Source organism: Molothrus aeneus, chromosome 33 (genome assembly GCF_037042795.1).
Source record: "Molothrus aeneus isolate 106 chromosome 33, BPBGC_Maene_1.0, whole genome shotgun sequence".
Taxonomy (NCBI): domain Eukaryota; kingdom Metazoa; phylum Chordata; class Aves; order Passeriformes; family Icteridae; genus Molothrus; species Molothrus aeneus.
The window spans coordinates 551,612-578,932 of record NC_089678.1 but is presented as its reverse complement, the minus strand read 5'-3'; the positions used below and the strand labels follow the sequence as shown (position 1 = coordinate 578,932).

Here is a 27,321-nt window from a genome sequence, read left to right as displayed (position 1 = left end):
TTTGGGGTCAGGCTCTTGGCTGACTGGATCAGTCTTCACCAAATCATTTACTACAGCCACTCTTAAGCATATTATAGGCCTTCCTCTTTATTGCTCACCTTGTAGGTAGCTTATTCCTCCTCCATGAGGCATACGCTCTGAGTTCTGACAGCACACGTGGCCTGTGGAAACAGTCACAGGGCCAAATCCTCTAAATATTGTAAAATTCCAAGACCCAGTCCAGGTCTCCTAAAATAGCATGTCTGTGCAAACTTCCTGGGGCTTTTTAAACAGCCTTCTGATGTGTGTGCTGGGGTATGAATGGACCTGTAGATTTCTGAAGTGTCAAGGGGGCGAATGTGTGTGCAGCCAAATGAGAATATTATCAATGAGTCTCTTCAGAGAAGAACACCGATGAAAAGGACACTGTTAGCAAAAAACAACCACAGAAGTATGAGCAAATACTCAAAAGGAAGAACACCCAGGGGGAGTGGGTTCCCACTTTCTAGTGAACTACATTATTTTTTTCAGAAGTCATGCTAAATAGGAAAGATTTTCCAGTTTTAGCAAAAAAACTGAAATAATGTCTGTCCTTAGTGTAAGTTCTTCTGGGTGTGAAGACAAGTCCCAGTGTACTTCTGTGGCCATAGGATAAGCCTATCGATTTGTCTCCTAAGAGGAGTTAAGTTAAAAAAAGCTAAGCTCTTATCTTTTTTCTGTGTTTACTTTGCTTCATCAGCATGTTGTTTAATTGTCTCTCAGTTTTAATATCTTTACAATTATAGCACCCTCATGATTTAGGGCTTGTGCTGTCTTCTCACAAAAAAGATGAAAAAAGTGAGGCATGAAGAGGGTGATTTGCACAAGTTTCTTTAAAAGTTGAATTTGTTTCCAATATTTCAGATTATTGGCCTCTCATACCATTCTTTGTCTTCCATTTGGTCATCTACAATATGAATAGACAGTGAGCTGACAGGGACAGTTCCCTCTGTAGTAGTGCAGCTCCTCTTCCTTCACACTGAAAACTTCAATCGGCTTCAGATATAATTTTCCTGCAGCTGTTGTTGGTAGTTCTGCTTCTCTGGGTTCTTCAACTTTTTCAAATCAGACAAAAGATCTTTCCTAACCTCTGTCTTGAGTGATTTGTTTCCACCTTCCACGAGGAGAATTGCACAAAAATGGAAAACAGGGCAGAAAACTGCATGGGCTTTTCCTAAAGCATGTCTAAAGTTTACGAACAAAAAAGAAGAAATTCCTCCTATATTTAAACTAACCAAGCTCTGTCATTCCCAGCTGTTCTCCATCAGGTCACATTCCAAAATTATTCCTGATAAAGAATTGTAAAGACAGAACTGAGTGAAATACCACTGGCTTTTGTACTAACCAACAGCCTACATTTTTCCTCTTGCTGGATGTGGCCCTGAAGGGTATCAAGGGATTCGGTAAAGGTGAAGTGTGTTCTGGATTTGTCTTTGTTCCACACCAGCCTGTATTTTCCCTCATGCCATGAGGTTTGTCAAGGGCACCACTGGCTGCTACTGCCTCTGGCAGGAAAAGTGCAGCTCAGACTTCAGAGACATGAGGAAGGGCTGTGATTAATCCATGGCTTTTCGCTGAAGCCTGGTAGAGTATGGTGGACATAATCGGGTAAATGTTTTGCAGGTCTTTCCTCACTTTTATTTAATCACACTGATATTCATGGTACTTGTCAGCTGCTCTCAGTCCTCCCTTGCAGCACAGGATGGGCTTTTCCTGGGTGGCTGCAAATCTATTTATAACAAAAGATGATGCAGGGATGTTTGATGGTGCAGAACAAGGAAAGTTACAAAAAGGAGTTGTAAAGCAGTTAAAGCTTGAAATTAAGGAAGCTGACACTGAAAATTGCAAGATTGTTTCCAACAGGCAGTTGCAATGCAGCTTGAGGGCTGTTCTCCCTAGGAAAAGAGTGAGAAATTCAAGGCCTGATCTTTTGGAGCTGAATGTTTGTCATGAGGGCTACAGATGCCAGAGCTCTTACACAAAGTCAGTGATTCACCCTGGCATTTCTCACCATCCCAAAGGGAAACCTGGGTGTATGAGCCTGGGGTTTTCCTTTCTGATGAGTTAAAGTGGACAAATTCCAGAACACCAGAACTTTGGATAAAAGGAGATTATAGTTAGGATAGTTTTGTTAATTTCTCATGCTCTGTACAATTTATTGTTTCGCCTTATTTTTTTCTTATTGATAATAAATTCTTAGGTGTCATTGTTTTGAAGCAACATAACCAAATGGTCCATTCCAAAGATTTTTCATGATTACTGGTGAATTTTGGTATCTGAAAGTTTTCAAAGTAGACTTCATGCATTTCAAATTATCTTGCCTTCTCCCTGTTCTCCCTACTCCATTGCTCACTTTCCCATAGGTCCATCTTCATGACAACAATGTCCTTATTGGGGTAATATGTTTTTTGTGGTTTTTCCTATCATTCTTAATTTGCAAGCCCTCATCAGAAATACTAGATCATGTGTGTACCTGAAAAGTGTCAGCACCTCCCAGTGAAATGCCCAGTGGATTCTGGCTCCCATCCTGAATAGGCTCAAATCAAGTTGGTGACACCCTTCAGCTGCCTTCTCCTCCCTGTAAAACCCATTCTGACCCACATGGACAGACTGGTAGCCATTAAGCAGAGGCCTTACACTGCTAATTAGTTCTTCTGATAAATAGAAGACTTTAGTTTGAAGGTTATAAAAATGCCCATTGTAAAACTCCTACTAAACCAAGTAGACAGACCTAAGAGCTTTGACAAAGCTGAGCTCTCTTCCCAGTGCTGCCCGTGCCCAAAGGTACATAACTTGATCCTCCCTGCCTCAATTCCTCCATCTTTATAGAGGAGATAATAACATGCATTCATCTTTATAAAACACTTCTAGGTTTACTGCTACAAAGTCCCACATGTGCCAAATACGTTTTGGTACTGCACCTGATCTCAATGCTGAAATTGCATTGCCAATCCAACTTTTAGGAACAGTGTCAACAGGCCTCATGACTTGAAGTACTTAGCTTTAGGTAGCAACATGAACAGCCTGATAGGTACAACCCTGATTCAACAATCTCCCCCAAATCTGCAATTCTGCTATCTTAAACTGTTGTTTTGCATGAGGATTCTCCATTTGCTCCACTCCTGTCCATCACTGCCCTTCACGCAGGCTTGAGGCAGCCTGATTTCTTACACTGTGGAATCTTGTATATGGTGATCAACCCAGTGCACTGACTGCTCATAAATCCAGTTTTGCAAGAGAATGGCAAACTGGTAAAAATACTCTAAACAGCATTTGGGACACACTAAATAAAGAGTGAAGTCTTCTTTGATAGTTACTGATGTTTACATACCATGTAATTATTATTATAATTGAAAATCCCAACTTCCTCTCTTTGAACATAATGTCTAAACAGGAAAAAAACTAACCTTCCTGCTTGGAGAATTGTTAGTTTCAGAAGAAATATATTTTTTCTCTCTCTTGCAGCTCTCAAAGATTTTATTTTTAATACAAATGAAAAAGACAAACAATAGACTATCTAAAAGGAAGGAAAACCACGTCTGAAACAGTCTGCTATGAATAGATAATCTTTCCACTATGAAATAACTCATGTCATACCTACATTTTGACTTTTGCATATTGGGAAAGGAAATGTAGACTTACTTTTGGCACTCACTGCACTGTATATACACAACACAGGAAGCAAAGTTAAGGTTAGAGAGAGAAGAGAAGCCTCCTGCCAATCTGTACAGAGAGGAGGAATCATGTAGGCAGTTTGCCTGGCCCAACAGTAATTTCTAGATGTGATGCAAGGCTGAATTTAAAACTTGCTTGGCATACAGTGTTCTCTGGTTCAAGTCAGTGCTGACATGGCCTTTTGGGTAAATCTCACCTCTAAACTCTGCTTCTGCAGATTTTGTTTACTAAAGGAAATACTGGTGGAGCAGCACCTGCAGCTCTGTTCCAGGTGTGTGTGGAATTTCTGATGGCTGCCAGGAGCAGCACAGTGAGACTGAAGACTGAGATGCTCTGCTCATCTTTGGGAGGCAGAAATCAGAAAACATAACTGAAAGCTCTCTATGAAAAAGTGCTCCTACCAAAGGCAGAACAAACTGTTTGGCATTCCAAAAGTGCTTCATACTTTCCCAGAGTTTGACAGGCAGCCTAATGGGATAATCACCAGGAGAGGCCTTGTGAGGACTGCTGCTGTCAATTTGTCAGCATGGGAAGTGTTCATATTGTCACTTCTCCTTCATGTTATTTCATTGCAGGCAAGGCTGTATTCTTGCTGGTCCTATTTAACAGTAACTGCTGAAATATTTTGCATGAATGGAAAGGGTTATATATGATATAAGGTTGCTTCCCCACAGAGGGCTGGGAAGCTGGAAAGGCCTGTCTTTTCTCCATCGTCTTCTTAAAGTTCCGTATTCCAGGCCTGACTAATTTAGATGTTCTTAACTGCTAAGCGGAAGGCCTGAAATACTTGGGCAATTTCTTGGCTCTTGTATTTACAGACTGTATGAATATCTACCAACTTTTGATCATGTAGAAAGTGTGAAAATGTGGTCTTACAGGGTCAAATACCAGACATTTATAATTGTTTTCTATTCCTTGGGGTTTTTTATACCAGTCTCTGATTTTGGAAGCCTTATTTTACAGAACTACCAGCTTACCGTTGGCAGTACTGTGTAAGTGTAAAGAAATCCTGCCAATATTTTCTTGGGCTATTTCCAGGTGGATCTTCTTACTCCATTAGGGCATTATGCTTACTTATGTTTGTAGGATCAGACCCTTAAGACATATCTTGTTCCTTGTCTGTCTTTGCTTGCTTCAGGTTTGCACTTCTTGTGGAACCCAAGTGTGCATCCTTCCCAACTATGCTTTTCCAGAGATTCACAGGTGAAGCTTCAGCTCCATTTGCAACCCCTCACTCCTGCCACTCAGTTGTGTCCTGCTCTTCATCTGCATTTTCCCAGGTATGGGCCTTGCTTTGTGATTTAACTGGGCTGCAGCTGCAGCAAGAAGAGAACGTGTTAAAGCTGTTGTAAAATAATGGGCACCACATGAAATCAAGAAGGTGGGGTCCAATGATCTGAACTGCAGATGGTCACTGGTAGGGACAAGGAGAGCTGTCATGCTGAAAAAAAAATCCAGAAGTCAGCAAATGAGCTGAGTTAATGATGTGACACAAGAAAATTAAAGGCAGTGTTTCTGGGCAATGTATGCAGGAGTGTGTCCCTCTTGAGACTGAGCTCCCTGTAGTCTTGTCTACGCTTGTGCAGGTATTAGGGTGGGAGCAGAGCTGGATACTAACTGTAGTAGTTAGATCTATCACCTCATTAATTAACAACATGACACTCTACCAGCATGTGGAACAGTTTCTCTGATTGGGATTAAAAAGTATAATTGGATTTCACTGAGAATACTATTTATGTCAGATTGGAGGAGATGCCTGATTTCACAGTGTGGGAAATAGCAATAATAACATCAAATGTGAAATAATATGTGACCATACAATTGTTTCCTTCTGTTAGTCTCCATAGGGATGTTTGTAGAATCTGGATTCTTGTCCTGAGTGCCTGGACTTCAAGGAGGAGCCCATGCAATCCTTGGACTCTGAGAGGCTGGCTAGATGTCACTGTTGAACAACACTGCCCATTTGACCAGTTACTGTTTATAATATGTATTGCAATGGTAGGACTGGACCTTGCTGTTGAATATCTGAGCTGATACCATGGGGCACTGAGTCGCTGTCCTCCTCTGTGCTGCTACTGCAAATAAATTCACCAGCTTCCATCTTAATAGCTTGCTTTAGAGCCAGTGCCACACTTCACATCCTATTCTGGACCCTCTCCAACAAGTTAATGTTTTTTTACTGAGGAAGGTGAGTAAAAATTATGAGAGTATCCTTAACTAAGGAGCCATAACATTCTGATAGAGCAGTAATGTTCCCAGTGAGCCTGACGGAAATCCGATCAATAGTTATGAGGCTGAGGCTCGATTTATGGCCTGAATTCATCAAGCATAGTAATTCTCCATTTTTGTATAGGATGCTTTTGTGGTTCCTGCTGAGGAGAGGAGTATAAAGTCAGGACAAGCTCTTTCTCAACAATTGCCCAGGCTTTTTAATTTAAGATAGCTGACTCTACAGAGGTGGCGATCAGGGTCCTATGATCGATTCTAAGGCAATTTTTCATCATATAGGACAGGCTGTACCAACTGTATGGGTTCTCAGAGTCTCAGGCTTGGAACTGTTTCACAAAGAGTAAAAAATATGGTTATTTTGGATCTCTTAAAAATTTGACCCTGCAGTTATTCATTTGCCTGCAAACCAATCCACTGTCAGGAATGGTTCAGTAGCATGTTCTCCAAAAATTGTTTTCCTGCCTTTTGTAGACCCCTTGCAATAGAATTTTCTAGATGGAGGCTGGACTAATTCTACATTTCTAAGCTGCCTCTGTGGAAGAAGTTCTCCCATCTGCTTCCAGCACAGGTGTGATCTCTTTAAGTTTTGAAATTGGTTTTTAAGGACAAAGGCAGACAATGACATTTCATCCAAAGGTTTTATTAAAACCACCATGTAAATAGTGGTTTTCAGACCTTTCCAAACCCTGAAGTAAATGCAAACCTGATGTAGCCATCTCCCACCAGTGCTATAAGCATTGTGAGAAACAACAGCTTTGAAAATTTAAAAAAGTTTATTAAACCTTGACAAAAATACAACAAAAGGACTATATCAGGAAAAATTAACAGCATTGGGAACTGCCCCTCATGGATACCCCATGGCCAACTCATCTTCAAGATGGATGCTCATTCTTTTATACCCACTGTGGGGGGGTTGCATCAGCCAGCCCTGGCACCTCCCAAAGTCTGTCAGTCAGCTCTTCTTTGCCATTTATTGGTGGAGACTGCTTTCTTGTAACCTGGTTGGAGGGTCAGGTGTTATCATGCCATGCCCCCTTAGCAAGAAGCTTTTCCATTCCCAACTGCCCCCGGTAAGGGACACATGTACACACCTTCTTTTACCTGTCCTAGACAACCCTGGCTGTCTGATGGTAACGATATGGGGGGGGAAGAGAACTATGGGGAGAACAGAGGACATCTAAACTACAATAACATAACGATACATCACTAAAAGTTTTCTTAATATTCACACAATAGTTATCCCTTAATTGCGAGAGCCAATCATCTCATTATCCATCTAAAACAGCATGAAATAGACAGAAGGTTTTCAGATTAAATGGAAAAGCCTATGTTTAAGCCATCTCCTGTATCTACTTGTCATTCCTGCATGCACAGATTTGTAGGAGAAAGTTTTAAGTCTCTGAAGAGACAGGAGTATTTTGTAAATATACAGCAAGGTCCTAAGTGAAGAGGGCTCTAAATTAACATTTGACCAAAAATATTTTGTGATACTCATTCAAATATAACTTCTTAAGGGTGCTTTTAAATCCCCAACTCTTACACCATGCACGTAGACTAAGCACCTGGACCTGCAGATCTTCATTGTATAGATTCATTCCTGCTTTGGCTATTTGCCAGTGGGTTTTATGTGAAATACTCCCTGGTATAGCCTCTGCATTTAAAGGATGCCTATAAATATCTGTACTGGCTGACGGGGCAAAAGGAGAAAGAGACATTCTTAGAGAAATGTAAGATGTGCAGAGAGCTGAAATGCCCATGGTGGCTTTTCTGATGGTTCAGGGCGGGCTCTGGGAAGCCAGGGCTGCTGGTGCTTTCCCAGCCCTCTCCTTGCAGCAAGATTTTCCCCTCCTGCCAGCAGCTGCGAGGGCAGAAGACAGGAGGCGCTCAGGAAAGCTGGGCTGTTACCTGAGCCAACAGCGACACCCAGAGCTCCAGCAGCACGATCAATCCCTTCTTACATCTGCAGCCCCGTGTCCATGCCGCCTGGAAAATATCCCAAGGATTAGCCCTTTTTGCCTTCCTGAATGACTACATTTATTGAGAACGAAGACATATTTTGCTGTAGTAATTTTATCAATAGCAATCGTGTATACTGTGCTGAGAGTAAATTAGATCAGCCACAGGCACATTATATTCCAATGCTTGCCTTCACACAAAGTGGATTACACTCTTTCATCTCTATCAAAACAGTTAAGATGATGTTATTTTTTGCAGCTAAGGTCGAAGCAGACAACTTATAAAACCTCCCATTCCTGATTCCTCACTTCTGCAAGAAGTCTCACTGAGACCACACTGAAATTATTTTGGTAAGCTTTTGTTGAATAAATGCACAAAGAGAGGCAAACAGTACATGCAAGGAGCATGTCAAGATCAAAATAATAGGTGCAAGTTTTGTGACAGTGAACACTGAGTCAGACTTTTAATAAAATGACCCTAAACAACCCCTTGAAGACACATATCTGAGCAGACAGTGGTAAAATAATTAGAGAAGTAAGAGAGAGCTAATTTTCTAATGTCTCTAGAAAAGAGACAGTTTTCTAATACTGTTTTCTAGAGACATTAGAAAACTCTCTAACAGAGAGAGTTTTCTAATGTCTCTAGAAAAAACATTTCAATACAAGCAAGAAAACTCCTTAGAATTGATCAGTATACAGGGTGTGCTGAGGACAACCCAAATTACTCAGGACAATTACAAAGTACAGGTGTATTTCGCACTACCGGAACACAAAAGACCTGTCACCAGGGTACAGCCTGCACAACTGCTAAGGTAGCTTCTTGTTTCCTTTCCAAGCTCAAGCTTGCCTCAGATCCAAAGGGAATACCAGCTCCTCTCTGCAGGGCAGGAGGCAGGTCAAGTGAAAAAGCACCAATGCTGAGCAAGTAGCAAATGTTGTAGGCCAATGACTGTCGTTTGATCACCAAGCAGAGAAGTTGGTGGAGGGGAAGGGCATGAACGGAGTCCAAAGCTTTTATGTTCCAGCTGAGCTGAGGTTAATTGAGAAGATAATAAACAAATTAAATCCATGTTATATCAATATAAAGCATAAAGGTGCAAACCAATGTGAAACAGAGCAAGAAAAGTTACCAGGCAGCAAGCACAGAATTAAGTGGTCCAGGAACCACAATGATCAGGCTTGGCAGTGCCTGAGAGCACTTTTGGTCACTCCTGGACAGTATCATGGACTCTCTTTGAGGAAACAACCACAAGCATCCTTCTCTAGCTGAAACAGACCATTAAGCAGTACTCCAAAAATCAGGGCCAAAGTGCCTGAAGATGCATCCAAAATGTGAAACATCTGTGGTTCATTCAATTCTTCTGAAAATGCATGAGTCCATTTGCATTTTCATAAATCTGCCTGTTGTTTTGTCTCTGTGTTCTGAAACATTTATATTGAAACAGTTACCATTCTGCATGTCTTTTCAAGGAAAGATGAAGCCAACTTCTGTTTATTCCTGCCATGGCACAGTTAGAAATGGGATATTTGCCAGGAACTCACACAGTCAATGTGAGACAGTTGCTACAGGCTGCAGCTCTATACCACCAGTTTTCCATCGCACTTTTATTTCTTTCAGAATTTGTCAAGAAAGGTTATCTAAAAAACAGTCCACATCTTGATAATCTTGATAATCACTGCAAATACTGATTCCTTTGTAGGAAGTTTCAAATTGGTTTGTGTTTCTTCAGCTGATACTGAGAAAGTGACCCAACCACTACCATAATGAGGACATCCTTCAGATCACAGAAGTACTTGCTCTGCGTGAAATTAAAGGCTTCCACACACCACCCATCTTTGAGAAACTGCCTGGTCACAATGCAAATTGTTTTCCTGCTGTTCCAAATGGCATCATTAATATTTTTGATATGTTCTTTGCCAGGCATGAAATCTCTTTATTCAAAACACAAGGTAAATCTGTTGTTATCAAAATACTGTGAGTCCAGGTGCTTTAGGAAAGAATTCTGGACCCATTCAAAGTCATTTTTGCTGTAGCACAGATATGCATCATATTTGTATTCATTTTTATCTACTGCTTGTTGTTGGTTGTCTGTCTTTTTGTGGTGGTTTTATATCAGATGAAACAAATCCCCCAGCAGTGAGTAAAAATTATGACTGCCACCAGAAACATGAGAAGAATGACCGAGAAGAAGATGAAGAGTGAGAATCTGAGTGTCTGCTGGAGTTCATCTTTATCACAGCCATCGTACACCATATATGACAGGCGTCAAAGGCAGGGGGCGTACACACCGTACCTGTCAGACTGGGAGCCAGCCAGGGTTACATTTGTTTCATTCAGCCACACTAGCAGGCCCTTTAAAGCACAGTCACAGACATAATTATTATGTGTTATATCCAGAATACTCAAAGTCATAAAGACTTCAGGCTCAGGGGAAAACAGCTGGTTTCCAGATAAGTTTAGGTTTGTTAGGCTTTGTGGGAAAAGCCCAGGAGAAAGATGAGACAACAGGTTGGAAGCCAGGTAAAGTCTTTTAAGAGATGGTAGACCTCTAAAAATCTCCTGTGGAAGTGCCCTGAGGTAGTTGTTATTCAGATGTAGAACTTGAAGTTTGGGCAATGCCCCAAACACATCCAAACATAAATCTCTCTCCCACACCAGCTGTAACATATTTTCACCAAGATCCATATATACTAACTGATTGCTTTCTATAAATTAGCACTGTTCACACAGTAAGAGAACCAGTTCTGTTTTAAAAAGATATACTGCAGATCTGGAATTTGGAAAAGAACATACAGGTCACCTAGTTTTGCCAACCAATTTCTTTCTAATTTGAGGTGTGTTGCAGTTATTGCTCTGTTACCTACAGACATTAGCTTATCGTCACCTAAAAAGGCCTAAAAAGGCAGAGGTCAGATGTGGAAAGGAAGGGAGTCTTTTAATGGCATTATCTCAGAGATAAATTATTTTCAGATTTACTGAATGCCTGAATGATTCATCACACATCATCCCAACATGATTTTGCTGTAAATCAATATTCGTTACACTACATAGACCTGCAAAAGTATAATTGTACAACTCACCCCAAAGGTTACTTGAGAGATTGAGAATTTTTAGGTTGCCCAAGCCAAAAAATGCTTACCTTTGGATTTGATTTATCTTGTTTTTGAAAAGGTTCAGTGATTCCAGATTGCCAAGACTTTGAAAGACTAAAGAATTGAGAGAGAAAATGCAACCCTGTTAAATATCAAAGAACCTTAGTTTACTTCTTCCTAGTCCTGCAAAAGTACAATCATCTGGATTTTTTAAATTATCAAAGGCAAATCCTGAACCAATTATAGGACTGCTAAATTTTAAAGAACTTAAATTTGAGTCCCTTCAATGGGTAAGAACTTAAGAACTTTAATTTGAGTCCCTTCAAACAGAGATACTGGACTCTCTCTGTGCTCCAGCCATTGTCAGTAAGGTCTAGTGAGCTAAATGTGGTATTTTTGAAAGGATTGGGGCACTTGGCCCAGGCCACATCTGCTGTCTTGTACAAATGATTAAAACTGAGGTTAAAAAATAAAAAGTGTTTTCCTTGGAAGCTGGTAAGATTGGTTTGACAAAAGTTGGATATCTTGTTGAATTTCACGTTCACACTTTTCAAGGCCGTTGAATTATAAAATAAGGGGTGGGGATGAAGTTTTGTGATTTCATTCATTGAAAGATCCAATTCTTCCAATGATCTCCAATCTTGAAAGTAACATTCTTCCAGGATGGAATCACCAAGGGAATTGTGAAACAGATGGACAAGAGTCAGTCTTGGTAAGCCCATAAAAGCATCAAGATGCAGTTGAAGAATCTTGTCTCCCAAGTCTAAGATACAAAGGTTTGGCAGGTTCCTGAATGCTTTTTTTCCTATGGTAACAGGATGGACCAACTGGGTTCCAATTTCCAACAGCCACAAGTGCTCCAGCAGTGGGAACAAAATCACTTTTCTGATATAGTTGTGTCATGGTTTGACACTGGCACAGTGCCAGTGCCCCCATGAAGATACCTTCTCCCTGGTAGCTGCTGTGAAATGTGACCAGGAATAAGCAAAGCAGGCTCCTACTTAGGGAAGAAAGAAAACAAAACTTTATTAACTACACTACAACTACAGATAAAAAGGAACACACACACAGGGAAAATGAAAACCTTACAAATACATTTCCTCCTCCCCCCACCAAATTCCAACACAATACATCTATTCCTCAAATCACCAACTCTTAGTCCAGAACCACCCTTCAGACAATCAATCCTCAGTTCATCAAGAGGAGACAAGTCCTTCTTGTACCATGGGCTTCCCCTGGAAACACAGCTGAAGCCTCGTGTGTTTCCATGTCACTCGTGGCACCGCCCGGAGTACATCTGCCGTCGTGACCTCTTTCATGTCCAGTGCTCTCACCACTGAACACGGACCAGAGCTGCTTCTAGAGTTGTCTTTTTTAAGGATGCTCTGTCCCGATCCAAAAAAGGCACAGTCTCTCCTTTGGGACACCTGTCCCCACAATTCTCTCCTTTGGGACACCGGTCCCCCCCATATTTTTTCACCCCCTGGGGCTGAAGAGTACCAACACTGAACCCTCTTGGTTCTGTGGCCATTGCCTCCCCCTACATGCAGTCTCTGTATCACAAGGAACATGGTTCTGTCCATGGCTGTACAAAAAGAGTCCAGCAAAAGCCACTCCATCATCTCTTCCCACTAGGATTCTTCTCTATTCTTCCACTATTTCTCACTTGCCCAGACCTCTCTCACACTTGCACATTCCTTCCTCATCTTCCACTCTATCTTCTAGGAAAGGTCAATGATCTGTAAAGTTCTCATTCTCCAAAAAGGGGTTAAAAGATCCTACAAGCAGCCGGCTGAACCCCCCCTCTTCTCCGTCCCAGCCGTGCTGCCGGCACAGGCCCATGTTTATCCAGTTTCAAGGTTACAGTCTCAGGCAGCGGCCTCTCCCGGCCACATGGCTTTTTCCCTCCCCCTGCCCAGCCAGCAGCTGGGCCGGGGGAGAGACCCGAACTCTTTCCTGCTGGAAACCCAAGAGGACCCTCCCAGGGGAGAGCTCTGCTTTTAACCCGGTGTTCTCAGAGGCAGATCCATGTCCTAATGGCCAGGTTAAATGCCAATATTAAAGTCTGAATATCCATTGGCCAAAAACACAGCATGCCAAAAAACACATTTCCTGTCAAACCACCACAAATTGTATGTCAGGAAAAGCTTCACTGTATCCTTTGGCACAGGTGGAACAGGTGGAACATCTGTGAGGCCGCAGAAAAAGCATATGGAGACTTGGGCTTCTGAGTAGCACCTTCTAGATGCACACATACCACTAGCTAGTGACAGCCCAAAGAAGAGGAGGAGCTGATGGCACAACATCATGAACCTACATGAAAAAAACTGACAACAGCAAGAATTAGTTCAGCAGTTGGCTGTCTTTGCAGTGAGTTTCAGAGCACATTTTTAACAGCTGTAGAATAGAGGACTAATGTCACCCTAAAAATGACTTGTGATTTGGGATTTATCTCTGAAATCTAACAAGCATCACCTGATAGTCTGGTCAGAACATGCATCCCAAAAAAATGTGAGGACCTCCTAAAACCTAAAAAGTAACTCTCCTTTATGCTCCTGTCCTAGGGTGACATTATGATGCTTGTATCCCCAATCAGGTGTTCTGTTTATGCTGGATGTTATATTCTGTGCCTTCAAGACTGGCTATGACAGTGAAGGCAGGGAGAAGAAGAAGCATGGAGTTTCGTTATCAGCTGCGCTCTCACCCACAGTCTGCTGGAACACAGAACTCCACTGTTGTTGTCTGGGCAGAGATAGGGCAGAACACCACGCTCCTTTTGCTTTTTAGTTAGTTCAGCTAGCTGAGGCGGTCTGAGTTTTCCCTGGACTGTTTTTCTTTCCCTTTTTCTTGGAACCACTTGAGCCTGCTCCGGAGTGGGACCTGGGGAGCACTGAGAGCTTGCACTTTGTGACATGCGGGGGCCTACTCTGGGCAGCAGCCTTTGCCAGTGCCGGAGGGATTGATAACAGAGCGAGCACCCACAGGAGACACTTTCTGAATTTGTCATCTCTTCAGAGCAGTGAATGAGTTTTGTCATCCGGTATTGTTATTTCTTGTGCTGAGGAGTGCCTTCCTGTTAAATAAACAGTTTCTTTCACTTCTCTCTGAGGAAATTCTTCCCGAGCCAGTTGGGGGGAGGGGCCATGTGGGTTGGGTTTCTGGGGGCCCCTTTTGGAGCTTTTTTCCCAAATTTGCCCTAAACCAGGACAGCTCTTTAAAACCTCACCAGGTAAAAATCTTGGCCTGGCTATTTAATCTGCACCGTGGAACTCGTAATGCTGGTGTATTAGCTTAACTCCTTAATTAGTTTTTCCAAAAAGGCTAAAACAGTTTGGATTGTCCAAGTAAAAGTGCAGCCACCCAGTCATCTCAACAGAGCAGGCAAATGCTGCTCTTTCCCTGAGTGCTCTCCTTGTCACCCGTTTGGAATGCAGATTGTTATCACACAGAGGTACCTAAAAGCCATGAGTTCTTAAGAAGGGGAACCTCTTTTGGGGCTCCTCAAGCCTCAGATTAACCTGACAATGTGAAGTTGTTCTGGAAAATAGTGGCTGTAAAATAGTTTAAAAAGTATAGGCAGGAACAAGACTAACAGTAATGGAACAAAACAAAACAAAAGCAGTAGCCTGAAACTGTGCTGCAAGATTTCATGTTTTATGAAAAATTACATTTCCCAAACTGTAAATTCCCAAATTATATGAAAAGGTGCATAGCACAATTTATGCGGCTTAATGATGAATCCATTTATTCCCACTCTCTATTTTTCTTGCTTTATGCCCTCTGTCTGCCTGTTGCCCTTTTAATCTGAGACAAAAACCTCTTCAGAGCAAGGAAGGTCTTTTTTATTGAGCATGGTAAAGAACGGAGCAAATTATTAGCCTTAAAATGGTTGTTTGTGTAGTGTAGTTTCAAAAAAACTCCTAACCTTCTAAGATCGCAATCATCTGCTTCTGCTTTTAGCCAAGTATTTAATGAAATGACGACTTAATGGGTGATTTTTTGTGTCCTCCAGTACAATTTCCTTAAGGATTGGTAAGTATGAAGTCTTGTAGAACCAAACCCCCATCTAATGTCTGCAAAGTAGATCTACTTCAGAGAGAAAAACAGTGGGACATTGAGTGATTATTGTTCTGATTTGAGCACGCCTCCCTCTTTAAAGGACAAGGACAAAACTCCATCCAGAACACTGCACTATTAAATTAAATTAAAATTATGCTTATTGCTGCCATACAATGGGATTCCTGGGAAATCTGAAAGTATGTCAGTCGAAGCCACTATGACATTCCCACTGCAAAAACGAAAGGAAAGATCCAGCCAATTTTTAGAGACTATCTGCTCCATAGAAAGCACAAGGATACTACAATCCAGTCCTATAACTGACATGACCCCACTGTATCAAACATTTTTGGTGATGTTCTCCAAGTCACCTGATTATATTAAAACCTTCACTTGTAGCAGCTTTGACTGCTGGAATGAGGCTGTGAATTTTCACCCTAGAGGCTCAAACACTAAGTGGGAAACCCACATAGCTCACAACTTAAAATAGTGATCTTGTAATTTTTAAGACAATCTCATGTGCTTGAAACAAGCTCTGATCCTTGAAAGTAAAAGAGATTAGGGATGTACAATTAGAGTTGATGTCTGAAGTCCTGGCATTCAAACTTCATTAATGTTTTGCCTCACTAAGGAACTTAGGATGTGCTGCTAAGGAAATCAAATTGCAGGCAGTGAGCAACAAAATTTTCTTTTATTGAGCATAGTAAAGAACAGAACAATTAACTAGCCCTAAAGGGGTTGTCTGTCTACTGCACTTTAAAATAATCATGAAGAAATTTTAACTTCTTCTATGGGGAATAATTCCAAGCATTAAAAAATAGCTGTACCTACTAACCTTTTTGAACTAGCATGCACTTTTTAAGGGGACTTCATAAGCAGTAAACAATATAATGTTTGTTGTGACTACAAAATATTGTAGGTTATTAAAAAGACACAGATAAACATACAGCAGGTCATTCAAGATTTTGTTTACTTTTTTACTTTTCTCTTTGCTTGAAATATGAAAACAAATCACCAAGTTACCTTTTTAATATTTGATAACTATTATATTACTTCTAGACACCTTGATATCAGGTGTTTAGCACAAATAGTTTTAAATTACATTTATCTTCAGACATTTACATTTTCATCCCAGATTAGATGGATGCTTTTAAAGTTTGGGCAAAATCACAGCACCATCAAAAGGAGTGACAAAGAGAAAATATTGACTTTAAAAGTCAATATTTAATGGATATATGTACATTAGACAGCTAGAAAAAGCTCAGAATATTTAGAGTGCAAGAATTTGAAAATTTTGGTTTTAAATTTAAAAATGTAGTTTTATTTTTATTATGAGAGTACAAGAAAATGGGGAAATATTTTTAGAGATCTTTTCTTTTATGTTGACCTGCTTTTCGACATTTTTGTGAGCTAAAAAACCATCTAACAATCTTTCAGTTGTTACACTCCAACTTTGCTCTGGTTTAGTGTCAAGCAAGATTTCACTTGTAAACTCTTTGCTCCCTTTCTGCCTAAGTTATTACCTTTTCCCCTGAATCCATGAGCAGCAGAGGGACACTAGCACTAAGAAATGCCTTTTACTGCTCTCATGAAGACAGCAAAGATTTGTAATTTATCAGAATCCCATTATGTAGCAGTTTATGCAACCCTTCATCACTGTACATAAGCATGTAAAACCTTTTGGGAAGAATATTCTTCCCACAAAATGAGGATCACCCCATTCAATTTCCGTTCTGTGCAGGGACATAGAAATGAAGGGATGTGTAAATGCTTAATTCACAGAATCATAGAGTCACAGAATCTTTGAGGTTGGAAATGACCACCAAGATCACTGAGTCCAACCTTTGACCAAACACTACCATGTCAACTAAACCATAGCAATAATTGCCAGGTCCAGTTGTTTCTTGAACACTTCCAGGGATGGTGACTCCACCACCTTTCTGGGCTGCCTCTTCCAATGTTTAAACACCCTTTCAGTGAAAAAATTCTTCCTGAATGTCCAACCTGTACCTCCTTGGTGGAGCTTGAGTCTATATCCTCTTGTCCTGACAATTATTGAAAATTTTCATTATTGAAAACTGGAGCACTGAAGTTCAGAGAACCAGAGCCCAGCATGTGAGATTTTGTTTCCTTCTACTGCACTGATGTTGGAAAGGGTAAGTAGTAAAGGGAAGGGGAAAAGTGGGAAGGCTTTGCATCATCTGGAACTGATCTTCCCTATTGTACTTACTGTTTTAAAACCTGATTTTGCTAACCTGGTTTCAAACCATAGCAAAGGAGGATGGGAATTGGCAGTACCTGAGAGTGGATACTGTAGCAGAGCCTGTCTATCTCAGCATCCCTGTGTTGGCCTGAGGACACCCAGAGGCACTGTCAGTAAGCAGGGCCTGGAGTAAAGCTGAAAAGGAGGGCTCAGACTGTATCTTTTTGTTATTCATGGCAGAACAGCAACTCTCTTATGGAAATTTAGAAAGCACTTCTTGCTCCTCTTTCCACACCCCCAACAAAAATGTGCTGGAGAAATTGCTGTGCAATTGCTGTCTAAACTCATGAAAATTCACTTGAATCAACAAAGATGTCTCAGTCTCCATCTTCAGATCTTGGGCACCTTCCAGCTACCCAAAGGAGTTTTCCTTGTGGAGCCTTCTCTTTATATTCCCAGATCACAATTCTGTAGGGAAATGAAAATCATTCCTACTTCTTGGAGAAAGTGCAGAACAAAATATCATTGTCTGATGCCCTAGTATCTTTCATATTTTCCTCCCTTGTGGCAAAAATTATAATTATCTTTCCCAGAGGCTGGTGATATTTACTGACTACGAAGGACTATTAGTATTTGGTGCTTGGTAAAATTTCTCAGAAAAAAAACCCACAAAGACCTTCAAAGAGGATCCTTTTTCTTTTAATCTAACAGAAAGCCTACTGACAAGGAGTTTGTAATATTTCTTTAAGTCATAAAAAAAGATCTTGAAAGATATATTGCAAAACAGGAAGCCTTTGTTATTAGACTGGTCAGATAAAGGCTGACTGCTATTGGGAAAATTTGTATTGCTGATGTTATCTGCTTAGATAAAATCTACTGACTGAGACAAAAATAAAGCTCCAAGCTTTTGACTGGGATTTAGGCCATCACAATATATGCTTTTGTGCTCATAAAAAGTTGCGCAGTGTAAACACACTTTTTTCATGGTCCCCCTCTAATCAATTAAGATCTAAAATAGAAACTATTTCAACTATTTCATTCATCAGATGATTGATTGATGAATGTGTCCCATTCCATCCCCTCAATTTCTCCCTTAAGTTGCCAGGATGCTTAAATCAAATATAACAGATTTGCTCTTAAAATCAAGAAGCATCTTACAATTGTAATTGTAATTGTGCGCTGTGACAGTTCCTATCATTGATGGAGAAAAGCATAAGGCAGTAAGGCATTTAATGACCTGACAGAGCAGAAGGACCATAAAAGCCAGTACTGGTTTGGGTGTAATGATCTACTTTCTGTTTGTATTTATTTGTTTGTTTTGATATCCCATCAGATTATATGATGAGATAGAAACACACAAAGATAGATATGATTCCACTAATTACAGTGTAACAGCTCTTTACAGGAGAGCAGTCCCCAAAAGGACAGGAAAATAAATTTGAAAACAGAGACTAAAACATGCTTGGGCTACTCTGTGGAGGACAAGAGTAAATTGAATATGCTGAGAGAGATTCCTAGCCCCAGACCTCAGCTTCTGGCCCTAGATCAGCTGTTTTTAGCCTCTAGCACAGTTTTGAGTGTGTCCCTGGTGAGCTGGATCAGCCTGCTCATGTCCCTGCCCAGCAGCCAGCTGGGTTGTTTGTCCCAGTATGGCCCAAGCACTGAGCACTGGTCCATGAGCCAGACCTGGGCAGCCCAGCTCTGCCCTGTGTGTCACAGGACAGCATGAAGGCAGAAAGAGCCTCAGCTGGGCCTCAAAGAGGACCAACAGCCAGTCTTCCAGCTCCTAAGGAAATACAGCTTTAGTGAGGACAATGAAGATTCATTTGAAGGTTTGGGGGCTTTTTGTTTGATGGGTTTTTTTTGTTTTTCCAAATTTTTTGCTACTGTTGTTTGCCAGCAGTGACACTCATTCTAGGCTGCACAAACCACCTGTGGGCAGTCACAGTCACCACTGAGGGATTCTTACATCTTGACCCCATGTTTTCCTTATTCTTTGAAACCTGTCATGTGAGAACTGCCTGTTCTACACCAGAAGCCACCCTGGGGGAAAAAAAGTCTCCTTCCTGTTAGTTTCCCCTCACTCCTTGCTGCAACTTTGGACTGTGTTTTTCAGAAACTGGATTTAGCCCAGAGACACAATGTTCTTTTTTTGTGCTTGCAGGATAATTAGAAGCAGCCAGGATTTAAGCTCACCTGGAAAAGATCAAAGTGATAATAGGAAAGGAGTCTTAGGAATGAGAGTCAAAGACAAACAGAGCTCTGTACAGTCCTTTTTAAAGGTCTCACCTTTTTATAAATCTCATCAGTGCTGTCATGCCTGTGAAACAGTTGTCAGGCATAAAACAGTAGTAATGGTTTGGTAGCCTGAAGTCAGCAAAGATGAGTAATGGTGATCAGCCACAGGGGGAATGGCATGGTTATCACTCTTGCACTTCTGGGACCAAATCTGGGCACATTATTTATTAGAGAACTATTAAAAAAGTATGGAAATGGATTCCTGAATATGTGGAGCCAAATGGAACAAATTATAAAAGATGTTTGCTTTTTCAAGTATGTTTTTTTTGTACATGCACTTTAAAAAAGCAATCAAAAGATAACAAGGGACCTGTTCCATCAATTCCCAGCATGGCAGGAGCATCCTAGGGCTCACCTGCATATACATCCTAGATCAACTGTTTATCCACTGATTATCCTTACACTAGACAGTCCCAACCCAGCCAAGGAAGAACAGCTGTCACACAGGCTGAGCTGATGAAAGATGTATAGAGTGGAAGCTGGCAACTGAGTGACACACTCCATGCAGTGCATCTAGAAGAACATGCACCTGATTTCTGAATCCATAAAGACCTGCAGTCAGACACCAAGGGACTGCCAAAAGAGAAATCCCCATGCAGGTTGTATTTTTAAATTGTCTTCCTACCCAGCTCTTTCCAGAGAGAAAGCCAGCTATGCCTTTATTTAGCACATTATTCTGTCAAGTAAAACAGCTACGGTCAGCTCTGTTTTCTTCACAGTGCAATACCAAACCTTTTTCTTGCACTCATACCCACTAACCCTGGAAGCATTGGTTATTTTGGATAGGAGGCACTCTCCTTTCCGTTATAGCTCTTTCAACTGAGTGAATAATGTTCAAGATTCTCTAAATCATGTTTCAGCCTAATGAGGGGTTGGGGGATACTTTGTATGGGGCCAAGGGAGGGAAGGGAGAAGATCTGTTCTGGGCTGCTTCCGTGTTCTCATTATGCATGTGTTCAACCCAGAAACCATCCTTAGAGAACACTGTGGAGGTCCTTCTACCCCTGTCCTCTAGTTCCTGTCTTTTACCACCTTACTCAGCTTCTGAAAGTTCTTGCATAATGACACAGCTTCACAAGGAAGCTAGAGACAGCCAAAATTAGCCATTGCCAGTTAAGAGGAAGACACATCTCATTCACCCTTGGGCAGAGATTTGATGGACTGAACTCTCCCATGACCCGTGTGAATGCTCCCAGTCATGGAATTAAAGAAATACAGCAGCAGCTCACTGCTCCATTTTACAATGCTGTTGTGCTTTATGCTAGGTTAGAGCTAGAAGCCTGCCTACTGACAACACCTATGCCATGTGTTAGCTAGGTTAGATGATGGCCAGTCAGCCCTGCCAGACTGGGGCACTGCAAGGTGTCTGCAAAGCACTTTGTGCTCAAGATCTCAAGTACTGAACTCCAGGGTGGAACTGCTGAAATCCCACAAGCTGGACTCTTCAAAGGCCAGGTGCAGATGCAGTTTTGTCTTATCAAGTCCCACCTCCAACACGTTTGTGCCTCTTAGGGACTTTGTATCCTGCAGATCTATTTTTCCCCCATAAAAAAAAAAAGAGTGTAGTAATCCTCGTCTGCCTCGGGCCAAGAAAATGAATGAGTGCTAAGTTACTGAAAAATTCTGAAAAATTCGAAGTGAAACCCTGCTGCCAAAACATTCTCCTAGGGCTGGAAAACCTTATTTCTTGGCGGCTTAAAGGGACAGTGGAAAGAGGGGCGGTTGAAGGTGGGAAGAGAGGGTGAAGACTGACCCTTGGAGTGCCGTGGGCTGTGATGGACCCGTGTAGGGCTGTCGGTCTCTCCCACAGTCCGATCCCGTGTCCCAATGCCACCACCAGCGCTCCAGGGTGGAACAGCCTTGCACGGAAACGCAGCTGGGATGAGCTTCCCTGTTCCCCACCTTGTTCCCCATTCCCCGCGTTATTCCCACATACACACTGGGCGCCTGGAGCAGGAGAGCATCCTCCACCTGCCGGGCATGGCTGCAGCGCAGGTCCGGCGGGAGAAGCACCACCCCAGGGGGAGCAGGAAGAAGTGATGTGGATGTGGCTGAGCTGCTCAGCTGCTCACTCACGCAAGGTGAGAGTAAGCAAACAGCAGAGCCAGGGCCAGGGAGCAGGGGCGGGGGGGGGGGGGGGGGGGGGGGCGGAGGGGTTAGGACTAGAGGGAAGTGGTGAGTGGTGATTATGTGGATATGGAAAAAAAAAAAAAAGGTAGAATCATCAGGGAAGAAACACTGGAAGGTAAATTCCCCAGCAGAATGGAAACCCTCCCTGGCTTTCCAAGATCAGCTGCTGGATACAGAATTCTAGGGCCCCAATAAAACAAGGAAGTTGTTATGAGTAGAAAAGTTGCCCATTTTTTTAAAAGGTTGCAGAGTTCACAGGTTGGGCTAGTTGCTGCCAGGGTGGAGCTCTAACTGGTTTGTTGTTGAAATCACCTGTCATTTTCGTTAACTACCTGTTGTTGATGGTTGGGGAATCCCCCTTTTGTCAGTGGCACCCTGCTGCTTCCTGGAGGATGGCACCCAGATGGTGAAGAGGAGGGGACATCGGGGTTGGCATGTAAATGACATTGAGGTGGGCAGGCAGATGAAGAAATCCCTCACCAAACCTAGCAAAAACCCCTAAAAACAATGAACCAACACGGAATTGACGGATTGAAGTGATGTCTGGACGTGAGGAACAGAATCCAGTGTCCGCTAATACCCTTTTTACCCCTCACCATGACCTAAAAGATGTTGGCTGGACAGAGGACCTCGAATGTCAAACTGAAAAAGCGGGAATCTCCTGATACTCTCTTGAGGATGGAAGCCCCAGCTCTGCCTGCAGACCAGCGGACAAAGCTGCACTTTTCCTCCTCCTCCGTGCCACTCCTGGAAGCAGCAGCGGCGAGTGTGACCCGTTGGTTCTTCCCACTTGAGCTGATTTTTTAATAAAGGCATTAAAAAGGAGAAAGATGTCCTGCCCTATTTATTTCGGCTGGGAGCTCGTCTGGGATATCCACGCCTGAAGAGGACACCAGGACTGGGACAGCCGCCCACACTGGACCTCCAGGACAGCTGGCTATCAGGAGCAAAGAAGATTGGCTTGGGACCAGTGATGTGGAGGAGCGCTGGACTGGTGAGAGGATCTGGTGGCGAGGGTAGGCGCGAGTGAGTGGAGTGTGAGTGAGACGAGGGCTGGCAGCTCAGACCCTTGGCAGGAGTGGCGACCCCCTAGTACCACGGTTTTGGACCCCCGTGAGGGGGCCGGCCAGAAACAGCAGGAAGCAAGTCGATTGGTGGTTGAGGCGCCTCCTAAGGGGTAGAGAGGACCCCCTCCGGGCGTGCGGAGGAAATAGTGTGTGAGTGGCATGCAACCCAAAAGTCCTGACAGGGGGAAGTCAGGCAAATTGCAAGTCCTGAGAAGGATTCGGAGCAAGCCCACAAGTCCTGCAGGCAAATTAAGTCCTGACAAAGGAGATCAGGCACAAGTCTCAGCAGAGGAGGCTGGGATCTCTAGTTTTTAAAGTCCTGATACATAAGTCCTAGCATTAGGGAAGTTAGGCAAACTAGAAATCAGGCAGTTCTTTTCTTATAAAGTCCTGAAGAAAGGGGTCAGACAAATCTGAGGTTCGGTGGAGGAGGCTGGGACTCCTCAAATAGGATTTTTCTTGAGTTACCTGTTGGTGCCTTTCTTTTTGAGTAGAGGCACCTTTGTGATTTTTTTTTCTGTTGAGACCCAGAAAAATGGGAGGATGTAATCCTAAGTGAGGCTAGAGACTGAGGAATATACCCCTCCATAGTCCCTTAGGTGAACTGCTAGAGAGATGGGATTCTGTAGAGGCCATGGAGGGATTAGATAAGGTTAAGATGATTCATTACTGTGTAGAAGTCTGGCCACAGTTAGATGCGCAAGGAGTATGGCCGTGGTGTGGGACGAAAGACAAGGGGATGTGTCAACAACTGAGTCACTATCTGATAGCTCAAGAGGATACCGATCCTGAGCAAGTATTGTATGTAGCTTGTTGGTTAAAGAATGCTATTGGGGATGAAAATGTGCGAATTTGTAAGGTGCAGAGGAAGAAAGAGGGGAACGAAGGAGGCGATGCTAGAGTTAGAGAGATTAGTAAAAGGGACCCCCTGGACTATTTGCCTCCTGATGTCCCTCCACCTTATCATCCTCTTCCTTGGGCACCTCAAATGGCAGATCCGGCTTTTCCCCTGGCTGCCATCCCATTACCGCCTCCTCTAATTCCTTCTTCTACCTCTTTGACTTCCTCTGTGATAGACCCGGTATCTCCCCTGGTGGCCATTCCCTCACCACGCCTTTCAGCTCCTCCAGTTGCTTCTACACCACCATGAGTGCCTACTCCACCTGTTGCACTCTCCACCCCTTCTCCAGCTCCACTTAACATGCACTCAGGTTTTTTGCCCCCTCCTATTGCTCTCCTTTTACCTCCTCCTAGTTGGGACAAAAATGCCTCCTTACCTGGTAAACTCTTATCACCAGATACAGCTGTTGACCTACAGAATGTCCAGGTTAATGCTAATATCCCTCAAATGAGTAATTTTGTGTCTGAGGATGGACCATACTGCAGTACCCAATCCAAAACCGCCAAGGTGGAGAGACTTTTTCCTCTCAGAGAAGTTCCTATGGGAGGCGTAGTGGGAGGTATTGGCTTTGTGAACGCTCCTCTAACCACTTCTGTGGTGAGAGGATTCAAGAAGGAGTTAGGGCATTTAGTTGAGGACCCAATGGGCATGGCCAACCAAGTGGATCTATTCTTAGGTCTGTCCTGGGTTAACTATATGATGCTTTTATCTCCAATCGTCTCGTTTTGTTTATGCTGAATAACAAGTTTTGCACCTTTAAGACTTGTTGCAGAGAGTGAAAGAGGGAGAGAAGTGCACAGTTTTTTTCAGACACTGCACTCACTCCTCCACATTCCTGCTCCTGGACTGTGTTGTCTGCGGATGGACAGACCATGGGACAGAGCTTTTTTTGTTTTTAGTTAGTTTAGCTAGCTAGAGCAAAGAAGTTCCCTAGACTGTAGTTTTTTTCCCTTTTCTTTAAACCTCTTAAAACCTGCTCTGGACTGAACACCCAGCAGAGCACCAGCAGCTTGGCTCACCGAGCCAAGCCTGACCTGCCACATTTCTAGCACCAGAGAGACTGATAAGAGACTGAGTGAGCTGAGCTGCAACCCGAAGACGGGTTTTTCTCAATTTGTCATCTCTTTTAGAGCAGCAAAGACTTTTATTGTTTAATATTGTTTAAGTTTTATTGTTTAATAAACAATTTTTTCCACTTTTCTCCAAGGAGATATTTTCTCCCAGACCAGTTGGGGGAGGGGCTGAATGAATTTGCTTTCCTACCGGAGCCCCTTTAGAGATTCTCTCCCAAATTTGCTCTAAACCAAGACAAGGTCCAAATATCTACACTTGGGGGGAGATGAATTCCATTTCAAATATATTATTTTCCCCAGAAGAGGTCTGGATGATTAGAGCTGCTGGCATAAGAATTTGGGAAAAAGATAACCGTCCAGGACACCAAGTGCCATCAGGTGAACAGAAATTGCCACTAACAGATCCAAATTGGAACCCAAATCAGGAGGAAGGGAGGAAGGCCATGATAGAATATAAGTATTTGATAGTTCGGGGGATCAAAGAGTCAGTTCTCAAAAGAACTAATACCAAATTGGCATTCGAGGGTGCACAAGAGAAGGACAAAACTCCTGCTACTTGGCTTAATCACCTAAAGTGGAACTTCCAGTTGTACTTCAAAATAGACCCAGACACCACAGAAGGTCAAGTGCTACTAAAGGTCCTATTTGTTACCAAATATTGGCAAGATTCCTTAATTCCTTAATTAAGATTCCTTAATTCCTTAATTCCTCCCCTTCTAATTTTTGCAATTTTCTCCTGATATCGTCCTGTGACTGGCCCAAGAATATGAGAGCGAGCTGAACCTTTGCTTGTTCTGTGTCTATTTGGAGATCTGTATATTTCCTTGCTACCTCCTTAAGCCTCTCCAAAAATGCAGTGGGAGATTCTTTCTTTTCCTGTCGAACCTCATATAGTTTAGACCAATTCATAGTTTTGGGCACAGCATTCTAAACTCAGATTTGGATCCACTCCTGATATCTCTGTAGTCTCCTCTCACCCCAAGATAAATTAGGGTCCCATTTTGGATCCTCAATTGGAAAATTTTCATCTAGAGTTCCTGTTACGAGCCTGTTTCTGATATCCTCCCTTGCCCTTTCTTTGGCTGCCTTAAGTACCATCTCTTTCTCAGTAGAATCCATCAAAGTATCTAATATTACTTGTATGTCATCCCAGTCAGGATTCTGAGTTTTTATAACCATTTTTACTACTTGTGCCACCTTATCAGGATTTTCTCTATATGTTCCGGCTGATTGTTTCCAAATAACTAAATCTGCAGGAGAAAAAAGGCACTTTTACAAACACTGGCCCTTCCACTCCTACACCTTGTCACAAGGGAGCGATCACAGTTCGCTTTTGTCTGCCCATGGCTGAGGCAAGCTTTGACCGACTTCAAGTTCTGTGAGATACTGGTGTCACTGATTCGTTACTACTGCTATCTTTTTCACTTGCATCCCTCCCCCTCCTTTCTATCACAGTTAGGTTTTGCTCATCTTCCGAGGAAGAGGGATCAGGTGATGGTGGGAGAGGAGGATAAAGAGAGAAGGGTGTACTAGACGAGACAGGTTCAGGATTAGGTGAGGTAGGGGCAGACGGTGGGATAGGGACAGGTGAAGCAGGTGGGATAGGGCTAGGTTCTCTTGGTCTTATTGGAGCTACCTGTAAATCAATATCTGTATAATTTTCCCTACTCAGACTTTCTTTCAACATCAAGTGTTCTAGACAAGGTTTCTCACAAACCCCACACTTATCACTTGCAGATTCTCTAATCACGATTAATCCACATTCATCCTGCCATTCTGGCTTTCCCTGTAAATAGAAAAACAAATCAACATACAGAACCTCATCCCATTTTCCTTCTTGCTTACAAAACGACATTAACTGCGAAATGGTGTTATATTGCAAAGTCCTGTACTTTGGCCATTTTTTGCCATTCTCCAAGACATATTCTGGCCACCGTGTATTACAATAATCAATCAACTTAGCCTTACATAATTCTTCCCCAAAATTACCCTGTTTCCAATGTGCTAATAAGCACCCCAAAGGAGAAGTTTGCAGAATGGAGGCATTGCTGCCCAAAATCCCTTTGAGCTTCTCCATCCAAATACACCACAAATGCTGAATCTGCAATGCTTTTCACAATTGTCTTACGGAACGGCGCCTAGGCAATACCTGCAGGAATTCCTTTTGCCCAACCAAGTGTAGCTTTCGCTACATCTTATTGGCAGGCAACCAAACCAAAGTAAAAGCACCTTACCTCTCTCCTGGGGACGTTGTGAGCGGCAGAGGCAGGTCGCAGCCGATGGGCTCCCTGAGAATCCCTTGGTGCCGGCTGGAGCATGATCGAGTCGCGAACTTGCCCAGTAGCAACCACAGGGTCCCATCTGGGGTTGCCAGAATGTTAGCATTAAGAAACACATAATCACAAGAATGATTATATGTAGGTGCTTTTATTGAAGAGATCTGGGTGTCAGGGGTATGAACCCAAATCTGACTCCGATACGGGTTCGGGATGAACATGTTTTTATATTCTATCGTTATATAACTTTCATGTTAATTATTAAACTTATATTGTTCTATTGTATACATAGATTTCAGCCAAGCATGGCTCCACGTGGCCCCCCTTAAATTTCTAACATAGTTTCT

General features: G+C 42.5%; 1 protein-coding gene across 1 annotated transcript; it reads right to left on the bottom strand.

Moving 5' to 3' along the window:
- Window positions 1–9,423: 9,423 nt before the first annotated feature.
- On the bottom strand, window positions 9,424–27,000 carry TLR5 (toll like receptor 5). The gene is given in 8 exon segments (XM_066568478.1): window positions 9,424–9,552; window positions 9,554–9,972; window positions 9,975–10,589; window positions 10,592–10,781; window positions 10,783–11,236; window positions 11,277–11,882; window positions 13,098–13,297; window positions 26,933–27,000. Coding segments are annotated over 7 exon segments (2,595 nt in total). The 5' UTR covers window positions 13,280–13,297; window positions 26,933–27,000.
- Between the last annotated feature and the right edge of the window lie 321 nt (window positions 27,001–27,321).